The sequence below is a fragment of the Heterocephalus glaber genome, unplaced genomic scaffold (genome assembly GCF_053883595.1).
Source record: "Heterocephalus glaber isolate CG9 unplaced genomic scaffold, H.glaber_assembly_v1.0 deba00001805, whole genome shotgun sequence".
Lineage (NCBI taxonomy): Eukaryota > Metazoa > Chordata > Mammalia > Rodentia > Bathyergidae > Heterocephalus > Heterocephalus glaber.
This window is the reverse complement of record NW_028258480.1, coordinates 3751141-3763138: the sequence shown is the minus strand read 5'-3', so window position 1 is coordinate 3763138 and position 11998 is coordinate 3751141. Positions and strand designations below refer to the sequence as shown.

Below are 11998 nucleotides of genomic sequence, written 5' to 3'. Positions count from 1 at the left end.
TCACATACCTTGCTCTGAAAGCTGTGGTGGGACTTCTCAGCAGCCATAATCATTTAAAACAATTCCCTTAATGATTTTAACTCTTTAGGGAAGATACCTAGAAGGGAAATAGCTGCATCAAATGGAATAATTTCTACTTTTAATTTATTGAGGAAACTCCACACTGATTTCCATAGTGGTTGTACTAGTTTACATTCCCACCACTAGTACAGAAAGGTTCCTTTATTCTCTTATCATTTTGTTATGAATTCTTGTTTTATTTATTTCATAAAATAAAAAATAAAAGTGTTCATAAAGAGAACTCCAGAAACTTCTTAGTCCTTGGCATCATTTCACTGATGCTTGATTCTCCATTATCCTTAATCAGCCTCAACCTCAGATGCAAACACAAACACAAACAAGAAATCAAGTTGCATCGGTCCAGTTTATTGTACAAGTACCAGGAGTTCACAAGTACAGTGATAATTAACTATGCTTCATTATGGGCTGGAGTAGAGAGCAAGAAATTAAGGTCGGATAAACAGATGGCATATTAAGTGGCTTCATGAAGACGACCTTTAAGCTGAAAGTTAGAAAGATAATTTGGGGCAGTGGAAGTGTGAAAAGCTTTCAGCACTGTAGGAGCCTGAGGCAGGAGGATCACAAGTTCAAGAGCAGCCTGGGCAACTTAGCAACTTATTGAGACCTCATTTCAAAATGAAGAATTCTGAGAATGTAGCTCAGTGCAAAGGCCCTGGGTTCAATTTCTGGTAACAAAAAAGAAAAAACTGTGAACAGCACAGTGGCTGTGTGTTCTGTGTGTGCCAGACCTGGGTGTGTGGTAAATGACCGAGAGGGAACCAATGTCCCCAAACTGTTCAGTTCCCACAGCGCTTTTCTACTGAAGCTAGACATGAGCTGCTTTGTCCTTATTTTACATATAAAAACAACAGCAACAAAATCACTTCACTTAGCTAACTTTTCCCTCTGACCTTCTCTTCGTCATCCTCTCGTGTTGCTCACCACCACCCCACCTCTCTCTCTCTCAATCCCTCTTTGCAGATGTTCTGCTCATCCGCCTGTGACCAGAGTCCCTGGGGACCGCCTTCACGCCATCTGCGTTCACTCCGCGTGCTATTTTCTCTCTGTCTCCGAGTGGATTCATCACGGGGGACCTCTCTCCGCGGAGGCTGACATTCGGTCTCTGAGTATTAACTGTTTTCTCTTCATTCAGCCTTTCCACATTGGGCTTTCTGCTCTCCACTCTTTTGCAATGTACTCTCTGACCAACTCATGTCTTCTGCATTTTATCCTTATTTTTCTCCTCTGGTTCCAGGCACATGAAGTTTAACCTGGCTTTACTTCTATCTCAAAAGAATTCCCTTAGAGTGTTAATGTGCTTCCCTTATTTTTTAAATCTTTATCAGTGTATCTCAATAGAAATGTTAAACACCTTTATTGAGGGAAGTGGTACAGATACATGTCTATTTCGATGCGTTTGACTTGCCCTTGTGCTCTCCTTCCTCCCATCCCCCATTGCCAGATCCCCTTTAATAATTCCGTCCCTCAGCACGACTCTAAACCGCCATCATCAGACGGTGCCATGACTGGAACTCCGTCCTGAACGCCCTCAGGCACTCCCCAACTTCATTTCCCTTTTCTCCTCAAAATGAAAATCTAAACCTGAGCTTCACTTAGGTCTCACTGTACTCCTTCTCCATCATTCCTGTTTCTGAACGTCCACCACCTGTAGCACTACTAAGTGTTCTGCTGGGCTTTGTATTAGTCAAATAATTGTCCAACTTTTCCCTTTAATTTTAACATGATAAAAAAACTACCAGTCTTTTTATACTCCTCTTAGCTACGATCATTCCCATTCCCACTGAATCAATTTCCGCTAGGGTTGTCGTAAATTGATTTATCTTTTATGTCTTATTAAACAAACTCTGCATTTACAGCTTCTCTGCTTTTGCCTTTCCATTTCATCAGATACCGAGTAACTTAATAAAACTCCCACCACCTATTCACCAGTCTCCCAGCAGTACTGAACAATACCATGTCAGTGAAAGCCCTGGAGCTTCAGGCAATTCAAAGATTTTTATAAAACTTTGTGTCTCTGAAAAAATATGTTATTGAGGGATATACACATTGGCATATAGAATACCACCATCCTGTGAGGCATATACACGTGGGGTATGCACAGGGCAGTGCATATCACACACAGCTGGAGCTGCGTGAACCCTGAAAAGAACTAAGCAGCAGCTATTAGCAAACGGTCGGTTTGGCTCGGCCCTGCCCTCTCCTTGCTTTCCCAGTTACAGACGCACAGTAAACCTCACTTACTCCATGTGGATTTCCCAGAAGGCGTGAGTGTGAGATCGTAACAGACAGCAAGAAAAAAGGGAGTCTGGGGTATCTACAAATGAGGGACAGGAACACATAGGCGATTACAAGCAATAAAACAGGGAGGGGAGAGAGAGAGGATGAAAAGAGAATTAGGCTGTGTGATGTCCCCGTACCAACTCCCCACTGGGAATGTAATCATTATGTACTGAAAACATGCACTGGTAAAAATAAGATGGGTTTTTAAAAGCAGCAAACAAAATATTGATATCCAGAGGAGAAATCCAATGCAAAACTGACAGACTGTGTAGGGAACAGAAATTTGGCCGGTGGCCTCACAAGCATAGACTTCGACTTTCAGATCCTTTACTGTGAATCAGAAAGTCCTGCCACACACTTCTTATGAATCCACAGGGGAAGATGTTTCCTCTTTGTTTTCCAACTCACTGTAAATTGGGGAATAAATGTTTAATTCTTCATAAAGACGATCATCCGGAACCTGGAGAGAAAAGGCCATTCTGTATCAATCACAGAACTTTCCACTTCTGAAAGACTCGTTCAAGAGCCACATCGCCTTTGTTTTTCTGTCTGGCACCCTCAGACTTTCTCTCATTACACTAATTATTCCCTCCATCTCCAGAAAACCAAACCAGACTGGCAGGTGAGCTGGGCGATTTCAGGTGAGGAGATTGCTCTGTGCCTAAACTCTGGTACATCTGCTGTCTCATTCATCTGTTGAGGAAAGCGATCAGCAAGGGTGGACAGCCTGGCATGTGGGGGGAGGTGGTCAGACAGAGACGTGTGCTCCGTCTCCGGGGCTGGAGTATGTCTGCAGCATGCCCCATTGATTCCCACCAAAGACACGATGAGTGGATGGAGTGAGTGGAAATGCAGTTTACTCGTGAATTACAAAGTAATGAAAACTGGAGGATTTGGAGCAATCGAAAGTCAGAGAAGGAAAAAGGAGGGAGACAAGAACAAGCATAAGAAGTTCTGCTGGTACAGTAACTAAGGCCAGAGACCAGAGGGCCTGCTGCACGCTTCACGGCATCCTCAGTTCTAGAAATCAAAGACCCTTTTCTCCTAACCCTCAGCAGGTTGTGCTGTCAGAGTTTTGCTACTTCTGAGTATAAATCATGGGGGCCAATTTCAGCAAGCTGAGAAACAATTTTCCAGAAAAAACTAAGTTCCAGAAAATCCAGACCATACTGGTGAAGGATGGAGCTCAAGCCATCTAGCCTCCCGTCCAGCGTTCCACACCAGGCTTCTGCTTACCTTGTTCCCCTTGCATTCTTCTCCAATCCCATACAGCGTGAGTGACACAGTGGTGCAAAACCCCAGGATGGTGAGGAACAGCATCATGGCCACAATTTCCTGTTAGACAACAACCAGCGAGACTCACAAAGACAGAGTCACGTGACAGGTGTCCCAAAGTCCCTTCCTTCACAGCCCACACGTAACCAGTTGCTACCGAGCGACATGCACATAGGGAAATAGCAGGTGGTTTCTTGGGGCCCTAAGACTAGGAATGTGTCCAGCAACAGGAGGAGGGCCGGTCAGTGTCCTCCTAATCCACAGCACGAGCCTACAGGACATAACATCGCGGGATGGCGGTCCCCGCTGATGGAACAGTGCTCCAGGAAAAGAGAGGGACCCCAATTTTAGCCTTTTCACAAGAAGTACGTACAATGGTGAAGGAAGCCACGAGGCAGTCGTCATTCTCATCCAGTCTCTTGCAGCGGTTGATGTAGGCCGAGCTGTTGCTGAGACTGAGGACCAGGATGATAATTCCCACGGCCGCAGCTATGCTGCTGAGGGTGTTTGCCCCCAGTCTGCCCCTGGCCTGATGAAAGGAGAACACACACCTGAGCCTGTGCCTGCAGCACAGCGTCAGGGCGGTCACATCCAGCACACTGCAGTGGCTCAAAGTATTCCCTGCAAAGGAAAATCCTGGACAGCCACTCCTTGTTGACTAAGCATCCACTACTTTCTGATTAGGCTGCATTCAAGGAGGTGGGGCTGAGGGGGAGGGATGCAGCTCAGTGGGAAGGCACGTGCTTAGCTCACACCCGCAACAAACAAGCAAGCAGAAAAAACCACAGGAAGATGCTTGGTTGCTCTCAGAGTCTCCTTCACTGGAAACTGCCACAGCTGAGGACCAGAGCCAGAGTGAGGACTTTTTAGAACTAGGGTTAACACAAGCTCAAATAACCCGAAGGATAAACGATTGAAAGAGCGAATGAAACAATAAATAATAAGAAACAGCAACAGACCTTTGCAAGTGGGAACGTGATGTAGAGATGGAGCGGGGAGGGGAAGGGAAGGCAAAATGAAAAGATTACGATGTGTCCTATGCCTGTACCAACTCCCCACGACCTATGTCATCGTCATATACTGCAAACGCAGACCACAGAAAATGTCTAAAAATTTATAAAATACTAGTGTCGAAGCAGTTAAACTTCACTGTATATTAAATCATGCAATTTATGTTTCTACTGATTACACCCAAGTTCTGCTGCCCGAAAAAACTTCCAATGCAAAATATATTTTAAACAATTACATATCCACATTATAATATGAAATAATAAAATAATCTGCCTCAAGTTCCTGAGGATGAACAAAGGCAGAATGTAACTCACCAGGTACACAGTGGCGTTTTTCCTTTCAGATAGAACTGACAAAACTCCAGAGATAAGGAACTGTCCAAAAGAGAAGGGGCAGGGCCGGGGATTTAGATCAGTGGTTCCGCTGCCTGCCTCGCAAGTGCAAGGTCCGGAGTTTGATCCCCGGTACCAAAAGAGAGAGAGGAGAGAGAGAGAGAGAGAGAGAGAGAGAGAGAGAGAGAGAGAGAGAGAGAGAGAGAGAGGAAACAATGTATCGGGTCTCTGCTCTGCTCCTCTATCCCCATCCTCCATATACAAAGTAACATTCTGAGTACTTTCTAAAGCTGTTTACTGATGTTCCCCATGAGTGCACCTCAAAGTTAAATGTGAGAGACTGTGAAACTGTGGCTCTTATTCATCAGCTCCTCGATGGGGCCCCAAATTCTTCACATTTACCTGGCTTCCAAGCGAGGCTGACTTTGAGAATCCGTGGGTCATGGGGCTGGCAGTGTCTGGTGCACAACTTTGTTTTAATAGTACTTTCATCCTATTGTCATTATTTGTTTGTGTCAACTCCTCTAGGCAAGAACTATGTACCTCTGTCATGTACAGCTCCAGAATCTGACATATATCCTATAATCATGTACTGATTACAAAAACATACACAAGGAAAGACTTGGAAAAACATAAATCAATCTCTGAAATATTCAGCTTGTATATGGGTGGAAAGACACTTAATGAGCTAAATATTTGGAATTAAAAAGGCAGTGGAGAGAAATTTCAAATAAAATATGACAGAGGTTCATGAAAAGGCTTGAACAAGTGATCTGGGTACTGAGTATTTAGCAGAGTGAGACACTGATGTGATATTCACTGAGTTAAAATGTATCTTTATGACAAAATATTGATACAAAAAACATAGATAATTGCCTGATAATTATATGGAGTAAAAGGAGGCAGACAGTAGGGAGAAAGAACATGCTATGTGACTCCATTTCTACAGAGACCTAGAAACGCATATTCAGTTACCATCACAGAAAGGAGACCGGTGACTGAGAAGGAGGACAGGCACAGAGAGGGTGAGGGGGAGTTTCCAGAAGCACAGGAAACCTTCGGAATGATATGTAGGCTCATTATATTGATGTGTTGACATTTTTATATGTGGACACGTATGAGTCAAAAATTCATCAAATTATACACCCTCAGTATTTTCCATTTATTGAATGTCAATTTTACCTCAATAAGCTCTATGTCCTTGTTATATCTGTGGACCATCTAGTTTCCAGTGAGTACAATGATTAAAAGGAATCCAATGGGAAAAACCCAAGTGTGTTCCCATGTTTATGGCAGCACAGTTCATGATAGCTGAATCTTGGAAGAAGCCTATATGCCAATCAACAAATGAATGGATAAAGTAAATGTGGTATTTACACAGGGGAGTACTACTCTGTCATGAAGAAGGATAAGCTTGAGTCATTTGTAGAAAAATGGATGCACCTTGAGACCATAATATTAATTGGAAAAAAAATCAGACACACAAGCTTAAAAATCACTTAGTTTCTTTTGTATGAGAAACCCAGGTTATAAAGAGCAAAATAAAAGATAGGTAATAGGAAGTAGAGAAGATAGATCTTTCTTACAGTAAGGGGGTTGACAGATGGAGGGGAAGAGGGGAAGGGGATGAAAGAAGGAATGAAGATGTGTTATGTACATGCACCAACCCCACACGAGGAATGTGAAGGTCATGTACATCGTCACACATGTACTAACAAGAACAAGAGCGTTCTAGGAGGTAGTAGAAGTGCTTCTTTTCACCTTAGCAGTTTCTTCTCCACACCTTTCCTAAAAATAACTTTTTCAATTATTTTTAATTGACCTAAGTTGTATGTATTGATCACATAACAGTGTAACAGTTATTGGTGAATAGTGAGGGTATTTTCCTAGAACTGGATTCTGGAAGTTCATGTTCTATTTCTATTAGCTAAAAGTCCCTTGGGCAAGACATTTAACATTTATTAGAATGCAATTTCTTGTCTAGTAGAAGTATGTTAAATGTGTAGCCCATAGCTAACTTTAATAAGAATCCTTTGTTGTTGCTATTAATTACCACATACATGAAAATGTGTTTTATAAAATGAAAATATATATTATGCATATATGTGAATAATTATATTGTCTTAATCTGGACGTAGATGATTGGTTAAACTGGAGTAAAAGAAAATCTATGCTCTGTGTTATTTCAAAAACAATTATATACTGCCGCCACCTGCCTCACAAGTGCAAGGTCCTAAGTTCAATCCCTGGTATCTCCCCCCAAAAAAACAAGTATACACTCACAAGTACTGCTCCCCAGAATGGGTAGCCTGCATGGAATGATGAAAATACTTTTCCATCAAAGTCTGAAGTATTGAGTACAGAGGAGATAATTGTTCCAAAACAAAGGCACAGCAAACCAACCAGGATTTGTGTGACCTGCAGAAAAACACATGAGTTTTATGAAGTTAGAAGCTATTTCTCCAGATTATTTCAATTTCCTTTACAACTGAGACCAAATATTGTTTTAGTGTCTTAGGCTGTCCTGAGAAGTCCTCTGAATGTGAGATTGTCTAGTAATTCCCTGGCCACTGTCAGGACTGACTATGAGTATGATATATTGGATGAGTGGCCAATACATGTGCCATATACCTTTCTTCATGCAGTCCTGCTAGACATCAGTAATTACACTCCCCATCTGAGAGACAGAATCACTCCTATGTGCCAATCCTGCTGCAATCATTTACAGTCTTCATGAGAAAATTCGTGCCTTTTCCTCAACATGACCCAACAAGTATCAGCTCTTCAGCTGCCCAGAGTTTGAAGGTTTCATTTCTCATGAACCTCAAGAGGAAACCACTGATGTAACCAAATACTCTTTCCTGAGCCAGCCCTGACTCACTGAGGCTCAAAGAGACTCACTCACCCCCAGGAATTCCAGCTCTTTCTTCAGAAACGATGACCATGTCTGCCGTGGTGGGGCTGAGGCCAACTTCTCCCGTGGAGTCCCCTCTTGGGGAGGCACCTCCAAGAGTTCTATTTCAGGTGCACTGCGAAATTTAGCAGAAATACAGCCGTAACAAGACATTCTGCCTGACAGGAAGGAGAGTCGTGTTTATTTTTTTCAAAACAATCCCATGATTGAAATCTCCATTGCACTGACTGAGACATTATGGCTCACAGGATTGTAGTGGGTGAATAAGAAGATGTGAACACTAAGTGATTTGATGAAACAGCACAGAGCAAAAATCATGCTGAGTATTCTTATTTTTAATACCAGATCACCATCAAATGTTTTCCAGTTGATCCCCACTGGTAAACAAAACTGAAGACAATCAAATGCCATTTACCTAAGCATTTTGTAGTCCTTCCAATATAGAAACAAGTCTGACTATATTTCATCAGTGACACACAAAGTCCTATGCACTGAAGACAGAAGGAAGGAATGGATTCAAGGGTGTAGATGGATGGATTTGTGTTTCTGTTTTCATCCTCAGAGCAAGAATGCACAGTTAGAGCCTTGCAAAGATCAACCAGGAAGGAGGTCATTGTGTAAAGTTGCTGTTCCCGACACAGAGGGAAGAGATCAATATGAACAACACAAACTCTTATTTCATACCCAAAACATGTGCCTCTGGTGTTAGAAAGCCTATGATCCCCACTTTATAAGCTGCATGAAACCCTCCTCCCCACCAGTGAGAGAGAATCGCAGGGCAGGCACGGCAAGCAGCTTCTCTATAGCCAAAGTATTCATTAAATATGCAAGTCCGTGCACAAGCCATTAATTGACAACTCTCTCTCCAGCACTCTCTCTGGCCAGGTAAATGGCTGAGAGTAGAAAACAACAGCTCTGCTTACCCTGCCTGCTCCTGTGGATCTGGGAGAGCAAGGTCAGCTCTGCTCCTGGCTTCTGCGTCCATGTCACTGAAGTCGCCACCCGGAGTGAGGAGCAGCATGAACTTCCTCCCCGGCTGGTTCTTGGCAGGCAGCTGAAAGGTCTTGGCTCATGACACAGATGGTTATCTTCGTACACAACCATTGTCAGATAAGTCGGCACCTGATACCGAGTGACTGAGTTTTTCTTCTTAGCATGAATTTACAAAATTGAGAAGTCCCCCGAATAAGGACAGTGAAAATGAGGACATTTGAGCTTCTGGAGTATAATGCTCTCTGAGCCCAGCAGGATGTATACAACCCAGAAGGGAAACTTTTTTTTTAATTCTTTTATTGGTACATTTTAGGTATAAAATATGTTTACATTTATCATCAGGTGCTTGTACCTGTACATGATGTATCTTGGTTCTTATTTTTTCCCCATTACCTGTGCACCCTTCACCCCCTCCACCCTTCCCTATTTACATAGATTTCATTTCCATTTTTTTTCTTTTCTTATAATTTTTCCTCTCCCTTCTTTCCTTTCCACTTCCTCTACAACTTTAGGCCTTTTCCTATTTCAAATTATCAATTATTCATTTTAATCATTTTAATTCTTATTTACACTTTCAGTTCCTCACACTAGAGAAACTATTCATTATTTACACATGTGTGTCCTATTTATTTCACTTAAGAGGATGGTCTCCATTTAGCTATAAATATCTCTGGTTTCTCATTCTTTATGGCTAAGTACTACTCCATTTTATAAAAAAAGCCACATCTTCTTTATCCAGTTTCCAGTTGATGGGCACTTGGGCTGTTTCCAAGCTTTAGCTATTACAAACTGTGCCGCTCTGAACATGGGAGCACATATATCACTGTGGTACGATTCTTTTAATTCTTTGGGGAAGATACCCAGCAGGGGAATAGCTGGGTCAAATGGGACCTGTAGTTCTAGTTCTTTCAGGTATCTCCATACTGACTTCCACAGTGGTTGCACCAGTCTGCACTCCCACCAACAATGGAGAAGGGTTCCTTTCTCCCCACAACCCACCAGCATTTGTTATTGGTTGATTTCTTGATAGCAGCCATTCTTTCTGGGGTGAGGTGGAATATCAGTGTTGTTTTCATCTATATCTCTTGAATGACCAGTGATGTTGAACATTTTTTCGTGTATTTATTTGCTGCTTTTACTTCTTTGTCTGAGAAATGTCTGTTCATTTCAGATGTCCATTTTTGAATTGGGTTGTTGAATTTGGGGGAATCTGATTTTTTTTCAATTCTTTATATATTCTAGATAGTAGCTCTTTGTCTGAGGTAGAGCTGCTAAAAATTTCTTCCCATATTGTAGGTTGTCTCTTAGCTCTGTTGGTAGTTTCTCTTGCAGTGCAGAAGCTTTTTAATGAGATCCTAATTGCTTCTCAGCCTTTTGGCTAAGATCAAGGAAAGATGAGATCCTAGTTGCTGATTCTTTGTGTTAGCTCCCGTGCTACTGAGGTTTTGTTCATAAAGTCTTTTCCTATGCCAATGTCATTGAGAATTCTACCTAACTTATCTTCCAGCAAGTTTACTGTTTCTGTCTTGATATTTAGCTCATTAATCCACTTCGATCTTAGTTTAGTGCACGGTGATAGGTATGGGTCTAGTTTTAATCTTGGGCAGGTTGAAATCCAGTTTTTCCAACACCATTTATTAAATAAGCTATCTTTCCTCCAAGGAGGGTGGTTGGCTCCTTTGTCAAAGATGAGGTGGCTGAGTGTGTCTGGAGTTGTTTCTGCATCTTCTAATCTATTCCACTGATGTTTGGGTCTGTTTCTTTGCCAGTACCATACTGTTTTTATCGTGGTAGCTTTGTAGTATAGCTTCAAGTTGAGTATTGTGATACCCCCAGCCATGTCTCTGTTTCCTAGAATTGCTTTTGCTATTCTACGTCTCTTCTGGTTCCAAATGAATTTTTGGATTGTTTTCTCTAGTTCTGTGAAGTATATTGTTGGGATTTCAATTGGCACTGCATTAAATCTTTATAGTAGTTTTGGAAGTATGGCCATTTTCACTATATTGGTTCTTCCTACCCAGGAATAAGGAATGTCTTTCCATTTTCTTATATCCTCCTCAATCTCCTAAAAAGGAAACATTTTAATGGGACTTGAAAAGATAAAGAAGAACTGCAGAAGCCAAAAGCATGAGCCCTCTCACTGTGATTTCTCCACTGGTTCCAGCTCAGCCATTTCTGTGCCTGAAGGGCTATAGCTCTCCTTTGGAAAGCCTGTCTTCTCATGCAAGGCACATATGACCTCCTGCAGGGCTGGAGGCCGAAAGGGGATCTGTACCGAGTGCTCCTCACAGTGGCCCTCACTCTGTCTGCCCTCACTTCATCTTTCCTTGCTGCCATTTGCAGGCCCATCTGCATGGCCATCCAGGGCAGGTGGCCCTGAAAAACAGGGCAGGCAGAGTTCTGATTGCAGAGAGCCATGCCTGGTGGAGAGCGAAAGCAAAGAAGCTTTCACACTGGGATCTCCGTTGTCAGCAGAAGTGCTAGGCTCCCTTCTGCTGCTCAGACCTCCGGTCAGAATGGAGCTTGGAAACCCTTGACTAAGGAATCCTAGCAGCAAATCTAAGCAGTGTGAGAGTCTGGGCAATATGCTTAATTAGCTCACTTAAGCCCTTTGGCTCATTCTAACAGTATGACCAGCTCCACCAAAGGTTTGTACTGATTATATTGCAGTTTCACTGTAGACACGGCCTTGGGGGCTGTTGAACAAACTGAAAGATACTGCACGGTGTATCACAATCACCTGTTACACTGATTCCTGCTCCCCACACTGCATCCTGACCATAGCCCACACCTGCCACTCGCTCTCCATCCCCGGCTTCCTCTTCAGCAAGCAAAGTTTCTTGCACCAGTCAGTCATACCCTAGTTTTATTTCCCCAAATACAAATGCAGTTGGCTGTCAGATTCCACATGACAACCACTTTCTCAAACAGAATGCTCAGTTTACTTAGAGTGAATGGATATGGACTGCATGTGTGAGGTTATACTGTCTTGGGGTATTTTCTGAGATGTAAGGAAATATCTCAAGGAAAACTAACGACATATTGACATATCATTTACAACAAAATTGTCCCAAGCCGGGTGCCATCTTACTACAGTGTTATCAGGAATTAG

General features: G+C 42.5%; 1 protein-coding gene across 2 annotated transcripts; it reads right to left on the bottom strand.

The window, feature by feature from the left end:
* Positions 1–405: 405 nt before the first annotated feature.
* On the bottom strand, positions 406–8972 carry Ms4a2 (membrane spanning 4-domains A2). 2 transcript variants are annotated; one of them, XM_004869707.3, is made up of 7 exons: positions 8817–8969; positions 7885–8008; positions 7263–7397; positions 4962–5021; positions 4010–4165; positions 3598–3696; positions 406–2821 (listed from the first exon to the last, which is right to left on the bottom strand). In XM_004869707.3, the coding sequence occupies exons 1-7, from the start codon at positions 8912–8914 to the stop codon at positions 2723–2725; spliced, it is 771 nt and encodes a 256-aa protein (XP_004869764.2). In that variant the 5' UTR covers positions 8915–8969; the 3' UTR covers positions 406–2722. The 2 variants fall into 2 exon arrangements, with proteins under 2 accessions (XP_004869764.2, XP_087059720.1); XM_087203594.1 differs by lacking the exon at positions 4962–5021 and having other exon boundaries at positions 2550–2821; positions 8817–8972.
* Positions 8973–11998: the final 3026 nt, after the last annotated feature.

Bases quoted from the DNA above. Each gene is read 5' to 3' on its own strand.
- Ms4a2 (XM_004869707.3), bottom strand. From the start codon at position 8,914: ATGCTGCTCCTCACTCCGGGTGGCGACTTCAGTGACATGGACGCAGAA. The intron at 5,022-7,262 runs GTGAGTGTATAC...TCTTTTGGACAG, and splicing joins CATTCTGGGGAGCAGTACTT to TTCCTTATCTCTGGAGTTTT. The intron at 3,697-4,009 runs GTACGTACTTCT...GTTGTCTAACAG, and splicing joins TCGTGGCTTCCTTCACCATT to GAAATTGTGGCCATGATGCT.